The 19,131-nt window shown below is 42.7% G+C and overlaps 1 protein-coding gene across 2 annotated transcripts in view; it reads left to right on the forward strand.

The window, feature by feature from the left end:
* The window catches only part of nkain2 (sodium/potassium transporting ATPase interacting 2), a gene marked incomplete at its 3' end in the record, with an annotated part of 67,590 nt that overhangs the window by 46,952 nt on the left and 1,507 nt on the right, over positions 1-19,131 (forward strand). Inside the window, exons 4-6 of one of the 2 annotated variants that reach the window (XM_084030647.1) lie at positions 1,869-2,069; positions 11,495-11,555; positions 17,020-17,105. In XM_084030647.1, the coding sequence (XP_083886773.1) occupies positions 1,869-2,069; positions 11,495-11,555; positions 17,020-17,105 (348 nt within the window). Of the gene's footprint in view, positions 1-1,868; positions 2,070-11,494; positions 11,556-17,019; positions 17,106-19,131 lie in introns of those variants that run through there. The other variant, XM_084030646.1, reaches the window with a different exon arrangement.

Below are 19,131 nucleotides of genomic sequence, written 5' to 3' on the forward strand. Positions count from 1 at the left end.
CCTGTACTTCACACTCAACGGTCTGACAATAAATCAACGCAAGGTTTCTCAATCTGGCTGTAAGTCCACTGTCAGCAGAGTGTTTTAAAAACAAACTATAATATGAGACCAAGACGTGAAGCATACAGCTGGTCAATAATGTGTGGATGTGTAAATGAATAGGTTTAGTAGAAAGGGTTGAGTAATGCAGTAGCAATCAGGTGTAGGCATTAACTGCACAATGCAGACAATGTGTTATGTAAATGTATTATATAATAGAACGTACTGTATTCATCCCCTGGGATAATTATGGTGTGTATGACTATACTGTGGCATCATGCAGCTGAAACCCCGGTGGTGTGACATGGACATAATAATGAATCACATTCAAAGTGGTAAACAGGCTCTACTTTCTCATCTTCTAATCACCTCCTGCACACACGGACGTACCGGTAGCTGAGTGACACTGGGTCATGCAGGCGTGGTGAGGGAGGACTGTGAGGCACCAGTGACTCAGACGTGATGCACTGCAACATACGCCTGAAGAATCTGACACGGATGAATATATGATATAAAACGAGAGTATACTCTTTTACATGTCCGTATCGGCAACACATTCAGAATTAATTATAGTCAGATCTATTGCCTCTAGATGAGTCGATTAATTTACACATTCACACAGTCTGTGATTTATTTGCCAGCTGTCCTTTCTGCATTTAGCATTTTAAACCGTGCTGCTTTTAGTCTGGATTATGACTTAACCTTCTTCTTCTTAGCGTAACATTATCTCACGATCCACGCATCGAGCTCAGTCGACGATGCTTCTATACAAACTGGTCAAACTGATTTGTAGAGCAGGGCCCTGGCCTGGATTCGCTCTCTGGGGACCAAAAGTATAAGTCCATACATGTTGAACATCTGTAGGTGGCGCTAAATGAGAAGTTGGACGTCTAAATCCTTACAATCAAAGCTAATTTGAGTGATTTGGAGAAGCAGCTCAGGAACAAAGCTATGTTTCCGTGGGCTCGCCTATAAAAATCAATATCAGTTTAAGTTTACACTATATTTAGAATACTTTTCCAACGAGGGACGTTTATCCATACTGTTGTTGTCAAGAGGGGACCGGCGTCTTCGAAGAGAGCATAGATGAGTTTCGCATTCGGTTCAGTTTCCAGTCGGAAAAGGGCGGCGACATAAAACGGTGATGATGCTCTAAATATAGCGTCCAAGAAAACTGATATTGATTTTTATAGGTGAGCCTTTTCTTCTAGATGGGCAAAATACATTTAGCTGTTGCCGCCGTCCACAGCAGTGCATCGCTTTGCTTACGTGTTGGTAGTCCTGCCAGCTTCTCCACACTGGGAGGCGTGCAGACCGACGCCTACTGTGTGGCTCAGTTTAAGGATTGTAAAAAAACAACAACTATTGAGTTGCCTAAAAGTGAAAAAAAGTAACATTTTTGTGTTCCTGGCCCTCCCATGACACAACACAAAGCCTCTCCTTTCTCTCTCTCACACGAGAGCCTTTGGTGCATGGAGAAGCATCAATACAAGACTCTCCACCTCCCCCTTTCCCTTCTCTCCTCTTTTCTCTTTATGGCCCTCATCTCATCATTTCTTCCCCTCCCTTATTGTCCTTATCATAACCCTGCCTGTGCATGGCTCAGACCTAATCTGAGTGATCCCAGATCGTTGGAATTATGACTCTCTCTCTCTCTCTCTCTGTACCTCTCTGACCTCGATTTGACAAACGGTTTGCTTTGAATTAAAACTCGGGTACAACCTGCCCTGACATTCAGCCTGCTGCCTGTCTTGTCCCACGTCTGCCTTTGTGCGTGAGGATGTAATTCAACTCTTTCTGTCTGTCTCTCTCTGTCTCTCCGTTGCCAGGACTCTGACCTTGTCCTGACGTTCAACCTGTCCATGCATCGCTCCTGGTGGATGGAGAACGGCCCGGGGTGCAGGGTGACACCCATCACCCCTCCTCCCTCCTGGGCGCCCGAGGACCACCGATATATATCTATATCCGGCTGTCTGATGGATTTCCAGTTCATAGAGGTGGCCCACTCCTCGCTGCAGATACTCCTGGCTGTAAGTACTTGGCTTAAATAAGTACTTTCTAGTATGCACTGCAATGTCAGGCTCGAGTACCTGTGTAGTATATGGAGTTCCATCTGGGCTTTTGGCTTTAAATGGCCTTTCAATTAATGGCTAGTAACCTGTCACTCACAGTGGGCGCCACTGAGACATTTGTCTGTTTTATTTTTAATACGAAGTAAGTAAATTAAGCAATTAAGCCTGTTTGGATGAGTCCACTGCCTGTTGGTGAACACAGGTGAAGGGTGAAGGATAACTGGATTTCAAAGCAGTGCCAGTGTGAGTATTTTTTACTCAATGACTATTCTGAAAAAGTGAGAATTTCTTTGCTCAACCACTCTCCAAATCAGTGATTTAGCAATAACTGGGCAGGAATTTGTCTTTTTATTGCCTTTCCAAAGCCAAAATATAAGGAATGTTATTCAGCCATCTCACTGAGTTAGTGTTAATTAGCTATCAGCTTGTAAAAGGAACGCCCCACCGCTTAACCACTAACTAAAAAAACAACAACTGTTGTTTTAAGAGATAAACATACAAAATACTAATTATCTGTTGTATAACTTGTGCTTGTCGGCTTCTTTTTTTTACATTTGGGACCGAGCCCGGCCCGTTTCCCCATGCCTACAGTATTTAAGCTAAATTAGGCTGAACAAATAGTGAATTCACCACCTGTACAGCCCATGTTAAACAGCGGTAAAACAAGCTGTAAACGCAATATTCACACAGTGTCATCTAATGAAGTTGTTATAACAAAGCGAGCAGCTTGGTGTTAACACATTCAACAGACAGAAAAAAGAGCCAACTTAATAAGAGTTTGTCCTCCACATATTCTCCTGGTGGCGTACAGCGAGTTTACTCTGGAAACATTGATGAAAGAACAAAAGGAGTCTTTAAAACCAAAACAAGGAGCTGAAAAATGCTAAAACGCTCCACAGAGCTGATGGGGAATGATGATCCATAGCGATTGATACTTGATATTCTCATCTTGCTCTCGGAAATAAAGCAACCGCCAAAAAAACCTCAAAATATTGAACTATTCCTTTTAGTTGTGACAACTTGGTGCATTAGCTGTTAATTAAAAATCTGCTGCGTGAGTCTCTGCAGAAGTTAAATAATGTGCTTTTAGTGACGTGCGTGTCTGTGTGTGTGTGTGTGTGTGTGTGTGTGTGTGTGTGTGTGATGCAGTGCTTTGAAATGAATGCAATAATTCAATTGAGGTTCCATACAGTTATACTCACTAAGACATTTAGTTTAATGTATTCTAAAGTGTATTACAACCGTGCCAACTTCTTGGTCTGTTGCAGTGGGTGAGGGGGATTGTGGGTGATTGTGCAACTTTGTGGTTAAATAAAAGCATCCAGGCTCCATTAAGTTAATAACTTCATACCCTAATTAACATAGAATGGGCTGGATGAGCTGCTTTCATTTTTTTTTTACATTTTTTGTCTCTCTCTTGCGTGCTCTGTCTGATTTCATTGTTACGAAAAAAGTGATTTCCTTCTGTCTGTTTTCCTTCTGCCTGACGCTTACGTCGGTGTTTCTCCCTCGCCTGCAAACTGGGATAATTAGCAGGATCAGAGGAGACGGGGAAGGAAATAAAGAGCGGGAAGGAGGGAGGCCTGTCACCTTTCTTTCTAGTCTGTGATGAAGCTCCTTTTTGTTTTTGGAGCGCACGCACGCAAATATGAACACAGAGCAATAAACAAACCGTGGCTTCCATGTGACTGCATGCATCGTCACAATTACAGAAAGAGGGGTTTCGGTGTCATTTTCATTCTGCATCTCCCTCGCTCACTTAACGTGACCGACTCTCTCTCACGCCGGCTCTCCTCGTGCACTCTGTCAATCGATAGTGGTACTTATAATGTGGCTGAGCGCCAAGCCACCACACAGCTGTACCACTGTCTCGCTGTAATTGGTGTGTGGAAACACTGTCATGCTCCATGAGCACACACTCAACAGTCTGACTGGTTCACCGGCTGACTGGCTGGCTGGTTTACTGTAATTGGTGGACACGCTGTCAGGGTCCCTAATAGCATACGTTCAACCAGTCGACTGGCTGGCTAAATGTGGGGTTAGGGTTCGGTCTAAGCCGACTGGTTGTTTGCACGTTTACTGGTAGTCTGGCTGGTTAACTGGTACCTGGCAATGAATAGGAAAGAGGGGAATTTGTGATGTGTTTGACAGAAATCAAGGCACTTTTTGATGAAATCTCAAATTTACATCCGCCGAAACGTTCAGTTCAAAGCCGAGCCCCAATTAAACGTGGAGCCCCTTTTACATGAGCGGAGCATAAAGAGTTGCTTTAAAACAAGCATATCTAATGCCTCCAAATGGCTCTCAACATTGCGACTGATCAAGGCGGCTCGCAGCCAATCAGCGCAGAGCAGAGGGCTCGTTACGTTGACAAAGCACAGAGAAGCTGTGATGACAACACACACAGAGGGAGAGCGATTTCATTCTCTTTTTTTGCTCTATGACATTTGAATATTCACACACATCCTGAGTATGATATTGTCTCTGAATGATCCTCGGGCCCTGAGTTGAATCAAATAGAAGTCTTATCGTGGCAGACTGTGATATCCAAAGAATCAATATCATATTGAATCTTGTTGAAACTTGTGATTTACATCCCCTTGTAATATTCATACTGGTTTAAATGAATAATTCAATAGCATTTCACGCCTTTGCTGAGCAAGAGTTTTGAGAGAAAGGAAAGGGGGGTCACATAGACCTAGCCCAAATATGTGCCAGTTGAGGTGAGCGATTTAAGCAAATAAAGGACCGGGCTATTAACTGCAGTTTTCGGATGTGGCAGGACAGTGTGAATGTAAGAAAAGCCACTGAGGCATCTCAGCTGTCAAGGTCTCCAACGGAGCGTGTTTTTGTTTGGCTTAGTGGTCAGTTGGGTGTGTGATGGACTGGTCTCTCTTGCTCACTGATTCTTGCCAGCTTCTGCAAGGCATTCTAATGCTGAATTGTGTTACAAGCTGATTAGTTTGCTCCTTGACTGCTACAACAAATGAGTGTGTTATTTATTTATTTAGTTAACTGACTGATAGTTTTCCAATTTGCAAAAACACAAAAGGGTGCCCAGTATGAAGATCTGAGCCGAAGCACAAAGCACGGCTTCTCCAGGGAGATCCAGAGAGTCCTCAGTGAAATATAGGCTAACGCCGCCACTGCCAGACTGCAGCACAGTGGGGGGGGATGCACAGGTAGGACTTCTGTGATTACAGTTAGGCTGTCTCTGAGCTTTTATTCTACCTGCTAACAGCACAGATTGATAATAAAATGACAGGGTGCAAGAAGAAAACCATCGTAGATGAGGGTTCCTGCTGGCTCAGTGGTCTAGAGTGCATGCATGCAGGTAATCCCAGTGATTAGCTGGCGTTAGTGTACCCTCGATAGTGTACCCTCGGAAGTTCCGTGCAAGCAGTTGAATAGCTTTGACTGGGAAATGTTATACGTTCATGTGATGGAAATCATCATTATCTATGCTGCTTCTTTTATTGTTACACCTATTAGCAACACTGAGTTGACTGAGAGAGTGTGTGCAAATTACACGTTAGACTGAATACTGAACAATTGCAACACCCACCGGCAATTATGTTTTGCTCCAAATCAGCTCATATCCCTGACATAATTCTGGCGTAAAATCCAAAAACGTTGGGATGGATTTGTCAAAATGGTCCGTAAACCAACGGCAATATAAACTGACAGTCTGATAAAACGCCGTCATGACCCATTGCTTACAATCTAAGCTTTCAAAGTAAAACCTTTCAGCTGCAGAATGTGTTATGCTCACCAAATATATGCACGGTACAAACAGAGAACAAACAAGTGGCGCTACCCACACAGGTCCCTGATGTTAGGTCACTGCAGAGACATGCGTCTATGTCAGGCTGTGAAACAGCAGTGCTTTGTGCTAAATGCTAACATCGGCATGCTAAAATGCACACACTGATAATGCGAAGATATGCTAATGTTAGCATGTGAAATGTTTCCTATGTTTAGTTTTAGCAAGTTAGCATACATATTAGCACTTAACATAAACATGCAGCTGAAGCTGATTGGAATTATGCGAGTTTTGCAGGTTATTAAGTCAAATTAAAATCTTGACCTGATGATGGCGCTACATGAAAGATTAAGGGATCCTAGAGCCATACAGCCATGGCTAAAAAACACAGTCAAATGTTTGGCACTTAATGATGAAGGAGATCAAACAAGGAGAGCTGTGAGCAACCAAAGAGAGACACCCGCTTTTAAGAGTTCATTGAGCTGCCAGTCCTTGGTCTGTCCTTTCATAATGATCAGTAAGATGGTAGTGTGTTTTTTAATGACCACAACCAAAGGACATTCTGCGCTCAGCATTCTGTTAAGTCAGTCAGTGATATATTGTAATATTATTAAAGGTATAGGACAAAAATAACTGAGGCGGTTTCTTGGTTTCCCTCCAGGATCGGGGATTTAAATTGAGTCATTAGCATATGAAGTGTTGTTTATACTTTCATTTTCGTTGACTGAATTGAATGTGACATTGACGTCCACAGACACTGATATCATGTTAAGGTGGAATTGTATTCACGGAAGCAGCACTGGATTGGTTTCCATAGCTGTTGTTATTCAAAGATCAGGGAAGAGGAAGAACAATGCATGAGAATTGGATGTCAGTCAACCAAGGCAACCACTGTGCTCTAAAGCACTAATCCCATGGTGTTGTTGTTGTTGTTCAGATTAAGGTAAGAACTTCCTGAATCGATTAAAGTAAAGCTACCAACAAGGGATGATAAATGGCGGCTGCAATTTTTTGCGGGCGAGAGAGTTGAATTTGAATTAATTAGTGATTCGTTTGTTGTTGCAGTAAATTGTGAGCACTTTAAGACAATCATCGCAGCACTTTAAACATTAATGAAAGTGATTGGATGTAATTCGTGATTCTAGCAGCTGACAAAATATTCACAGAGAGCAAAACATTAGTTTGAGTTTAAGTGGGAATCTTCAGCAGGAAACAGATGAATGTGACACCTTCATCGTGGCACGATTCATCCACAGTAGAAAGACGCTGTTGTAATGGATTCTCTCTTTTGAGATGAACACATTTTCGTAATAGAGTGATGCGTCCAAGAAGAGACTAGATTATCACACAGGCAGGCAAACAACTCTCCAATTAGGATGAATCATGTGTCGAGACGCAGGGAATGGGAAATAATTAGTTCTGGATCTAAATAACGTCGTGATCTTCTGAAATGTTGCGTTGTAAATCCACCTGCCAGCTGATTCAGTCCAAACCTTGAGGGGTTTGATGCAGTGGCATCAGCACTTTTCCACTTTGATTGTTTTGGCTGAAATGCAACCTTGCCTTCCTCCTTGGCGGAGGACAAACAGCATCATCAGGTGACTGACCTATAACTGCCTTCCCCATGGCATCTGTCCCTTTTTTTCCAAAAGGTCTCCTCCCACGATGCTGCCCCTGGATTTTTTGGGTCTCGGGCTATGCAGAGCGCTCGCTGTGGGTTTCTCCTTCCTTATCAAACACCAGCTGTGTGACATTCAACTAATTTCTCCCCGAGCTCCGCTCTAAACTTCCAGGTGTTATCAGAAGCCCTGCTAAGGGAGCATTTGGGGCTTGATTATTGTAGGAGAGACTGATAATTCAGTTATCTTCTTTGCTTTAATGACATTTCTTTGCCACATGGAAAATGTATTCCTATGATTCTTGATCATTTTGGGGCAGTGGTGATATAGAATTCTAATGAGGCCTGAAATGTCCAAATATCTTGGTACTCTATTACACTGGTAAAAAAAAAGGAGAGAAAACCAATGCCCACTTTCAATCCCAATATCATTATTTCATTGATTTATTTGCTATTGAGTGTAAAAGTACAAATACCCATTGAATATCACAATCTGAATTCGGTGCCTGAAGGGTTTGTTCCTTACAATAATTGACCACTTCGATTCCAGACTGTTAAACAGATGCCCAAGACGTTTGCTCCACACATTCATGGTCCCCAGATGATATATCCTGATGTGCCCCATGAGGTTCACATTTATGGCGTTTGGCAAACTGTTTGGATGGATTGGCCATTTGATTTACACATACTGTCCCCCCTCGGGATGACCTGTAATGAGTTTAGTGATTGTATAACTTTTACTGTAGCTCCATCATCAGGATGAAAACATTTTACCGTCAAGATGGTAAGAAAGAATTGGGAATGTAAGGGTTGCATCTGCAGTGCAGGAGACACTTTGGAGTCATTATCATTGCAAACATTTCTTCGGAACATTCTGTTCCATCTCTTAAGGAGAAAACATGTTAAAGTCGGCTATTGTGGAGGGGCAAGAACACGTACATTTGACAGTTTATTATTACTCATCCCTGCCTTAAGATAATGCCTTTAAGCTTTGCTCATTCACCTTTGCTTAACTAACTACATTGCTTATCACGGCAACAAGCACCTGCTGCACTGTTTTCTTAAGAAATGGGATAAAGAGTGTCTTCCTGTCTCCTGGGATAGTGTGTGTCGGTGCGCACATAAAACCCCATTAAAATGGTTTCTGCCCTGAACGAGGTACATGCCTCTCTGAGGTGAATCGGTGAAGTTGTACAATTTATTGCCTGTCAGGCTGATCAGGCCAGGGATCCTGTCCATGCTTAAGTGGTGCCATTTTCATTTCCACTTCCACTCGTCGCACCGAACACCCTTCAGAATCGCCGTGGTAACTAGGTAACTGGGATCCACGGACGTAATGTAAAAAGTAACCCGTGTCTGAGAAAGCTGGGAGAAGGTTTTCAGTACTAATGCAGACAGGAGCTGTCAACCAGGGGAGAAATATTTACAACATCAAAGAGACAGGGGAGAAGCTGAAATACTAATTCTCCTTTTCTTCTCACACACAAATTGCGAAAACGAGAAAACAATCAATTTTCCTACAAACATTACAAGTTATGTAACGTTCGAAATGCAATTAGTGAAAGAAGCTGAATATTAAAGGCACAGTATGTAGCATTTTAGGGGATCTATTAGCATAAATGGAATATGATATTCATAACTATGTTTTCTTTAGTGTACAATCACAAATTAAGTAATCAATTCATTGTTCCCAAACATGGTAATATTTTCACTTCGCCATAGTTATTCTCTTCATCTTCTGACTGCTATGAGCTTCAGTGCATGAGTCACTGTAAAAAATATATTGTAGACGAGAAAATATATAAATAAAGTTACCTTGAAGGTCAGTGTGGAGCACTCAGAGGTGTGAATTGTTGTTTGGCTCTTAATCTTGGTCATATCACCATCTGTTATGTTATTATGTACTTTAGATATAGAATTTTGTGGCCAACTTTTTAACCCTGCAAAGATTTTTAAGCATGCAGGGTTCACCGACAACAAGATAGTTCAAACACAACTGCACCAAACTTACTCCGACCCAGAACTCCAACAATAAATAAGATAAGCCGCACACATCACAACCTAGAATGTGTGCGCCCCAATCCGCCTCCCCTATCTTATTTGGCTTCGCTCACATCGGGAGAAGATCAAATCAGGACTATTGTAGACAGGATATTATGTTTACATGCAGCAACACCAAAATGGAAAACTTGAGTAATATCCAGAATATTAACAGGATATTGATGTGCAGAGAAACGCACTCTGTCACAACCGATCAAATGTTCTGTATTGCGAGGCGACACGGCTCTGTGCACTCTGTTTGTACTTCAGCAAAACTGCACCCAAAAAGTCATTTTCATAGGCAATGACCCTGCCGAAGACGGATTCAGCTTTCACTGCATGTGGCAGAAAAACTCCCCAAACTCCTGAAAGTCTTTTAAACATGATGTGTGACTTTGTGACGTTACAAGTGTCCTTTAAGTGAATAATGATAGTCATTTTAGCCGGAGTGACAGCGGACGGGGGAGGGGCAGTCTGTGGCTTGAGGTCGTCTTAATCTTTCAAAATGAAGGTATTCTGCTAAACCGCAGACGATTCAACGGATATTTCTTCAGCTTCTTTGACCAGTTGTAACTTCTGGTATTTCTGATGCAAAATTATCCAAATTGATATTCTCTATACCTTTGACCCCTTTGCTGATAATGACAGCAGTGTACGCTTCTGGTGTTTGTCTCAGCTGTAAGTAAAATCACGCCCCACGCAGGAAAACATGTGACTCATGTAGTTGTCAGAGAGACAGTGAGAGAAAGGAAGAGAAGCGGGAAGGAAAGGAGGTGGAGGAACGTATGAGAACGAGGAGGGAGGCGGGAGGTGCTTTAGGAGCTGAACATTATTTAGACTAAATGAGGTCAAGACCTTGAGATATACTCTGAATCTCAAACGTCGTCGCTCACATTTGCAGCTCTCTGAGGTTTTATGTGCCTGTGTATGGCTCTGTGTGCGCCACTCGATAGAATACCAACCAGGTCAATGTCATGTTTTTCTTTGACTTAAATCATCCTTTGAACAACACGGCCTTTATATCCGGGGTATTGTGTTAATGTAATGCCTCACCCGAGCAGCTGTACATCCATCACCTTCTGCCAGCAGCTAAATCCCTGCTCTATCATGGCGGGGTAATAAGGTCACAAAAAAAAAAACCCAACCTTACATTGACAGCACCTTCCTACGTCTTCACTCCAATCAGCCACCTCCTACAGGTCGCCTTGGAAACAGCCAGCCAATGGGAGAGACGATCGGAGAGCAAAGGTGTTCTGTTCGTGTGGATCATCGCTGTCTGATCGTTTCATGCTGTCTTTTTTTGTTTTTGTGACACTGGCACGGAGCTCCTCTACTGTTCAATATGCATCCCTCGTTGTTTTCATGTTTGTGAATGGCTTCAAACGGAGGCGAGGCCGTGAGAGAGAACAATGCGAGGCACACCTCCGTGTTTAGTTTCAAGCCCCGGTACAACGGTGGGCGGCGCCGATGACGTCTTCATTCTCACAATAACAAGAAAGAGGGAACTATCTACCTTGACATTGTAGCTTGAAATTCAATTTCACTGATCCAGATATCACTAATGTTTACCTACAGCATCATAATGGAGACATTGTGACAGTTCTTTTATATATATATATATATATATATATATATATTACACACACACACACTTTAGGTGTATGTTTTGAAAATCCAGCTGGGAAAACATGAAACCTGAAGGCTAACCTTGGGGTTGTCATTGAAAAAAATCAGACAGTCACCCTGCGTGTGTGTGTGTGTGTGTGTGTGTGTGTGTGTGTGTGTGTGTGTGTGTGTGTTTGTTTGTGTGTCCATTGATTCAAGGGCCCTATTTTGAAGCAAAACACCACAGAGCTGTTCTGCTCCACTTACATCAACACCCGTCCGTTCCAGCAATTGTTCAATGTGCATGTTTTCTCTGTCACAAACAAATAATATCTCCGCTGCTCTCTCCGTCTCCAGCTGATGGGGTTTATCTACGCCTGCTACGTGGTCAAGCTCATTTCGGAAGAAGAGGACAGCTGTAAGTAAAACACACACACATGCACGTACACACACGTTACACGGTGGACCCTAAAAGCCTAAAAGTAGTAAATACAGCAACGTTTAGAATTAAACTCAATATTAAAAGAAGCAAACCTTGAATGTCAATCAAATAAATCATGATCCCTGAAGTTTATGAAGAATGAAGATCACAGACGTTGCTTAGTGTCTGTCCTCCTCCCTCTGCTGACGGGATTCACATTCAGGGGCCGCCGGTCGAAGGAGGAGGGACTTGTTTGAGTTTACGAGAATATGACACTTTTTATGATACCTGGAAAACCAAGGTAAACCGTAAGCCGACTTACTGTTGCTATCAGATTTTCATCAGATGTAGCTTATTAAGCCAAAATGACTCAAAGAGTGAAGGAAAAGGTATGATTTTTTTCCTGCTGACTCACTCACTGCACTTGTTGGCTGTTAATGAATATTGTGCTTATAGAATGACGTGCAGATGACTTGGAAATAAGTGAACATTGTTTTTGTAGAGCTAGTTAGTCCTTATATTGTGTCTTTGATAAAGACAAATGTCGAATCAGACACAAACTGCTTTTTATAACCTGTAACCTCACTAAATAAGTACGTCTCGTCCTCGGAAGTAACGCTGGGTGAAGATATTACAGTCGGTAGTTCTCTAGCCAGGATGTGAAACACACTGTTTCATCCATTCTACACACTTTTACTCTTTTAGTTCAGGAAAGGTCAAACACGTAACCACCCTCCACACTCTTTACTGCAGTCCCATGTCCTGCTGTGCTTAGTTACAGTTGCTATGCTATGATTGGATCATTTTCATGATTGGTCAATTTAGGATATATTTGCTACAGAAGACTCAGGTAGTTTTATGAAACGCCTGGTTCTCCTGAGTTCAGGAAGCAAGTCAGACGTGAAGTCAATTCAATCTGTTTTTTCTCCGTCCCCACTTCCTGGCGTGGACTCTCGTTCGCTCCCTTCGTAGCGTAGCAGCGGGTCTGAACGGAGCCATCTTGGACCGAGGGCCTGTACCGACACGCAAACATGAATACAGAGTGAAACCCGTCGCCTCCAGCTTTTTTCGCAGCCAGGCTCGTTCATTTACGGAGACTTGTGGAGAAACCAGAGAGACCGCCAAGGATCAGACGTTTTCACGCTCGATCAAAGTGGTCTTTCAGTCACACGTTTCTCCCACGAGCTTTTCAAACCACCGACACCAAGCAGCAGTCGTAGGGAGAGTCGTGTTCACACCATCACCTTCCCGATTGGGAAGTGTGCAACGTCTACACCAAAAGGTGACACTGTTAAAGTCTAATTTCAGGATCAGATGAGGGAAATATGGGCCCAAAAACCCACGTTAGTTGTGCTGTGCTTGTATCGGACGCAGTGCATTCACTTAAATCAGCCCATTTATCTGAGTTTGGTTATTCCATTAAAGTAGACACCGCTGCAGCAGGATCAATACACACGCATGTCTTATTCAACACCGCACTGAAGGTGGTGTTTGCTCACGCATAAATATTGAAAGGTGATAAACGCAGACGTGATCGGTGGTCCTACTTTAAAGCCGCTCTCCTTGTTGTCCAGAGCAGATCGGTGATGATGAGGTAAACGGGGGGTAAAATCTGTGCTTTAGCAGCAGAAACAAAGACCTCCGTCTGTTTTTAAAGGCTTTTCATGTGACACAAACACCCTCTGTCTATTCAATGAGGTCCCGGATAAATATTAAATGAAATTATCACATTGTTAAAGTTTATATAATGAATGAGTGAATTCATTTTCAAGGGTTATTCTGTGATGAGAATTTTTAACCTTGCATTTTAATAAGCTTTGTGATGACAGGAAACCTAAAATGCCACTTGTTTCGTGAGTAATTTGTGTGTAAGCGTTATTATTTGGCCTGTGCTTAGCTGTTATCTGGCCTTTGGCACTTGATGCGGTTTTGAGAGAGAGAGAGAGAGAACCAAACAACACGTTCAGATGCGATGGAGCTCCAGGAGAATGCTGTGTATCCATGTGAGAGTTCATGTGCTTAGTGACGCAAAACGCCGCTTGTTAATTCGTTGTTATCTTCACGGTCACAACGGAAATATGAGGCAGAAGCTTAGCATTTAAACTTTCATCAATTAGTCCCTTGTTTCTGCCTGGTCTTACTCCTCGGGGATCCAGTCCAGATGTTTCGGGGGAAGTGCCTCGCGGCGTCTCGCTGATTATTTCACAACATCGACCACGTGTTACAACGTTTATCACGCGCAAACGTGCTGTGTTAAGATGCACTTCGAAAATCTGACGAAGATGAGATCACGTTGAGACCAACACAAACTATTCTCTAAGAATTTCGTTTGTCGCGTGTCGGAGTTAAACTCTAAAAATACATAAATTGCCCAGAATGTTCTTCCCAAAAGAATACAATGAAACATTTCAAGTTTGCAGGGGCGTTAACAAATCCATCCGTAACCATCGATTCATCATCACGTGAGCCGCTTGTGTTGTTAAAAGTGTAGCTGGAGCGGAGCGTCGGGCAAGAGGTTGCCAGTCTTTCACATGTAGACGCTCACATTCACATTCACACCCGCAGGCGAGTACAGCTTCCAGATCACTTTAATATCTGTGGACTGAGGACGGAAACAAAAGCACACAGAGGGGGAGAAAAAGCATGCTAATTGCACACAAACGGGTGATTTTCACACTTTGTTCTCAAGGGGGCAAATGTTATCAGAAGGACTCCGGAGTCAAATTAAGGTTTCAGGACACCATTAAGCCTTAATGAACCGTATGCAGTGGCAGCCGCACGTCATTTTCACGTGAGGAGAAGATAATTCTCTACAGAATATTTTTTTTTGGGGGGGGATCCGTTGGGATTTATGTGCCGTCGTCGAGGCGTAAGTCCTGAATGCGTCTGTGGGAAAGCGGCGTGCAATAATGCATTCTGGGAGGCCGAACAGTAATCGGGGAGCTTTGTGGGGAAATGTGCCGTGGGTGAAGAAGCTAATACTCACTGAGGACCGATGGAGATTTTGAGGTGCTGAGAAAGCTAATTACTCTCATAATGATTCCGTGTGTGACTGTGTGTGTGTGTGTGTGTGTGTGTGTGTGTGTGTGTGTGTGTGTGTGTGTGTGTGTGTGTGTGTGTGTGTGTGTGTGTGTGTGTGTGTGAGAGAGAGAGGGCTTTTATAGGTGTGTGCTTGCCTCCGTGTGTGGGAGATTAATCATTACAGTGAGTCTTGTCTGTCTCACAGCTCCGTGAATGTGTCAGCCAGAAGGTACACACATCAACGACACATGTAGAGACGGACACACACACCCTAAGACGGCAATCTTTGTATGATCAGGCTTTGTGTGAAGCTGCTTTTTTTTTTTTTTCAATAGTGAAAGATGACAAATAATTTCAAATAATCTGAGCATTAAAAACAAATCTGTGAGTCTGTTCGTTGACAGGGCCAGACTGCAGTTTCTTGTGGTGAGAATTGTTGGTGTTTTTACGTGCTCACTGAAGCCCGAGCCCTTATGAATAACATCTCTGAATTTTTAAATTGAGCCACTACAGCTTTTGACGGGGCAGCACGCTGACAAGGTTACACGCGCCATTTCCTCTCGCGTTCAAAGGGTCAGAAACTCTACTGAGACTGTTTGACTGCGGCATGAATCAGCAGGAAGCCCTCAGCGTTCACGCCAGGCCGTTCTGCCATGAAAGGATCCGCACAAAGAGCACGGGCGACGTCTCCGTATTGTCTGGCCCGAAACACCGTAATGAGCCGAATGATCATAAAATATTGCAGCAATCCCGGAAGAACCGCTGATAGACAAAGAAGATCGTCTGCCGTCCCGGTGTGTGCCGTAATCAGGCTTTCACATGAATGCATTGAGAGGATTAAGGGAGAAGTGATGGAAAGTCACAGCCGAGACGGCTTAGAATGAATTTTTACACCAAATCAACTGAATGTAAAGAAGAAAAGGAATGAGCGGTATTTGAGGAGGGATACAGTGACCCGTAGTCTTCGGTGGCTCTTAGAAACTCCAACCTTGTGATCAAACAGGACAAATCTTTTTAATATAAACTCTCTACACTGATAAAAATGTCTCAAATCAATTCAAATTTAGAGTTTGACAAGAATATACAACTCTGGTTTCTGTTTATTGACAGCACACAGTCGAAATTAACAATTAACACTTGAAATAACAAGGTCATACGAAATGTAAACCATACATTGGTATTTCATTTTTACCTCTTGACTTAAGATTTCTTGAAAGTAATTGTGTTTGTTTTACAAAATGAACCAAAACACTGACATTGAGGGACATCTGGGGTATATATAATTATAATAATAAATATTTAAATCATACCTGCTAAACGAAAAAGAAATCTGGTTTGAATTGAAATCAAACACCGTTACTTAGCTTGCTTAAATATATATTTAGTCAATCCTGATCTATTAGCCTGTTCAAATCTACTGTACCTTTAGTTAGCTCTGTAATTATTTCTTTAATCTGCATAAAACCAAAACCAGGCAGGTTAAGTACGTAACACCATTTTCCCATGTTTTGTTTGCCCCTGCTTCCAGTCCATATGCTAAGCTAAGCTAACCAGCTGGCTGTCGCTTCATATTTTGGTGGGTGAGACTGGTATTAATCTCATCTCTCTGCAAGAAAGCTGAACTTAAACTCCAAATTCAAAGCATCATCTAACAGCAAACGACGTATTGCACCTTTAAGAAAACCTAACAACATAAAAAATGTCAAACTATTCCTTTAAAAGGAGCAGCATTCTGTCCACTGTACTCATCACCATCATGAGATGTCTCTATATGAATACATAGCAGCTCCATACATATTCATGTGTGTAATTGATGTTTTTGACAGAGGCACACACAGACCTGACACCCCACATGTTTCAGGCTCGACGTACACTTAATTGCCACTTTCATCTCCGTGGTGATCGGCGAATTCCACATTGTATTTGATGTTAGGAAACCGCACTCGGTAAATACGAAAAGCACGCTGCTGATCAAGGCGAGGAAGTACCCTTTTATGAGCTCTGCAACATCAAAGTAAAAAAAAAAAAATATGGCTTCCTCTCTTCAAAAGTTCAGGCTCTCTGCCTCAGTCGGAGGAAAGCAACCACCTGCTGGCAGCTCCTCAGCCGGGGACTCTGCGGAGCCATCCTATATAATTTAGGAGTTAAGAGTATTCTCAAAGTGTAAATATAGCACTTCATAAGATTTAGTATTCCTTCCAAAAAAAAATAGAATTAGATTCTAAATCAGAGTCGAGGCCAGATTTTCGCTGGAGGCAGTTTCGTACCTAAAACTGTGTTTTACTCGGCGAGGATAGAAGTGGTGCTTCTGGTACAAAATGTACTGTTGAGACGTCTGCAGGTGAAGGAGGCCTAACGCGGTGAATCGTCTGCGGTGGGAAGTTTCCAGCCGATAACCACAAAGGCACACTCTTCTCTAACTGGTGTTGTTTTTGTGCAGTCGATTTTATAGGAGGGTTCGACTCGTACGGTTACCAGGGGCCTCAGAAGACCTCCCACCTCCAGCTACAGCCCATGTACATGTAAGTTGAGTCTCACCACTTCCATTCATCTTGTTGAAATTCTTTAATTGTGACCACAATCTTGTTTTCATTCCTCAAATACACTCCAGATCCTCAGATCCCCTTTTCATTTCCACCCCGCCTTCAACAGCAAACCGTGTTGAGGGACACATTTGTGTGTGTTTGATATCTTGCGTTCTGCAGTGAGGATGATAAAAGCATGTTCCCGCTGTATCAGCACACGGGCTTATCATTTATCAGCCCAAGGTCTCGTCAGTTATCACCGTTGTAGCACTTTTATCACTCCCCTCACAAGTGGCAGATAGAGGTGGGTTGTGTGATGAAAGCTTGATGTCACTCTTGATCAAGCTTTGTTTCATTATTAGCCGTTTTACACACAAAAAAAGGGGCTTTTGTTTTCTAGCTTTGCAGGCTAGAGTGTAGTTTATGTGGTGATTTTACCGAGCCTCAAACCACAAATTCCTCGGTTCTTTCAGCGACTCTTATGCCTGCAGAGCCAATAGGATAACACACAATGAGTCCAGGCTGAGAGAGCCGCGCATCAATCTCGCTGTCTCACTTGGTCCTGTGAAGAATCGCAGCAAAAGCTCACACCACGGTCGAAACAACGACGCCAAAATAAAGGCCATTCCACTGATGTACAGCAGACAGGTGATCAATAGCTGTTTTTATTAGAGAAAAGAGCCGCGGCAAATTAGAGACGGGAGAGAGAGAGAGAGGGAGAGAGAGACAGAGAGAAATTGAGATCAAGATGGGCGAGAGACTAGAAGGGAAGAGGGGGGGGGGGATAAACACAGAGTGATGGATGAAACGTAGGACTAAACAAAGAAGAAAGGCAATAAAGGGCCATTCTGTAGTTTTATATGTCCCCTGTGGAACTCATAACACAGATCATAAATCATCGACCCCCAAGATAATGGCGGCAAACACACACACACACACACACACACACACACACACACACACACACACAGAGGAGCAGGAGCATGAATACACATATCTGTGCATCACACACACACACACACACACACACACTCAAACAATGCACACACACAAACATCTAGACACCCACGGTAAATGTGCTGATAGACATTTTGTTCTTCTACGTTAACTCACACACACACATTCGCGGGCGTATATGCACACACACACTTGCACAAACATCATCAACATGCTATCATTGTTCCCCAGCTGTTGTCCCCTCACTTTGGTGTTTATTGGCTCTGGCCACAGGGACTAATAGAAAAGCATCAGCTGTATCGTCCCAACGGAATTCTCCCACACCCAACCGCCCACACACACACACACACACACACACACACACACACACAAATAACTTCAACAACAATTGCCGCCTCCAGTATTTTGTGGAAATGTGCACTCCTCTGCAAAGGAAAAAAAAAAAGGATCAACTTATTGTTGACCTCTCAAATCATGTGTTTCTCCAAAGAGAGAAAAAGTTTAGCATTATCCCAAACACGTCATCATCACCTAAAAGAATTCAATAAATCACAATCCAGCCGAAATGTATTCCGTTTTCTGCATCTGTTGTTGCAGCATCAAGATTGGCCGTCGGTTTTGTTTTGAGCTCAAATGTTATTATATTATAGGAACTAGGAATAGGAATGTCAACGGAGAGATAATGCATTTCAACATTTGTGAAATTATGGGTAGATTGTTATCAGCGCTATAGGAGGAAGTCATTTCAGGAAAGGTACGTTAGAAGTCTATTAAATGGTCCCTTAACGAGAGAATATTTCCCTGTTTTTGTACTTAATTGTTTCTTTTCTTATCTTTTGCCATATAATACATAACACAAGTGCTTCTGATGTCCTCATTGACCATTATGTTGATTAGCTTATTTGCCAGAGTGAATCACTGTATCAAGGACAAGAACATTTCATCATAAACCACTTTCATCTTCACAGTCGTCAAATATAGATGTAAGAGTTCTCATAAACACTTCTCGCCTACATCTCATAGTACAGCAATAAACCAGATTCAATCACTAGTGTTGTTTAACGCTCTCC

The sequence above is a fragment of the Eutrigla gurnardus genome (assembly GCF_963514095.1).
Source record: "Eutrigla gurnardus genome assembly, chromosome: 16".
In the NCBI taxonomy this organism is placed as follows: domain Eukaryota; kingdom Metazoa; phylum Chordata; class Actinopteri; order Perciformes; family Triglidae; genus Eutrigla; species Eutrigla gurnardus.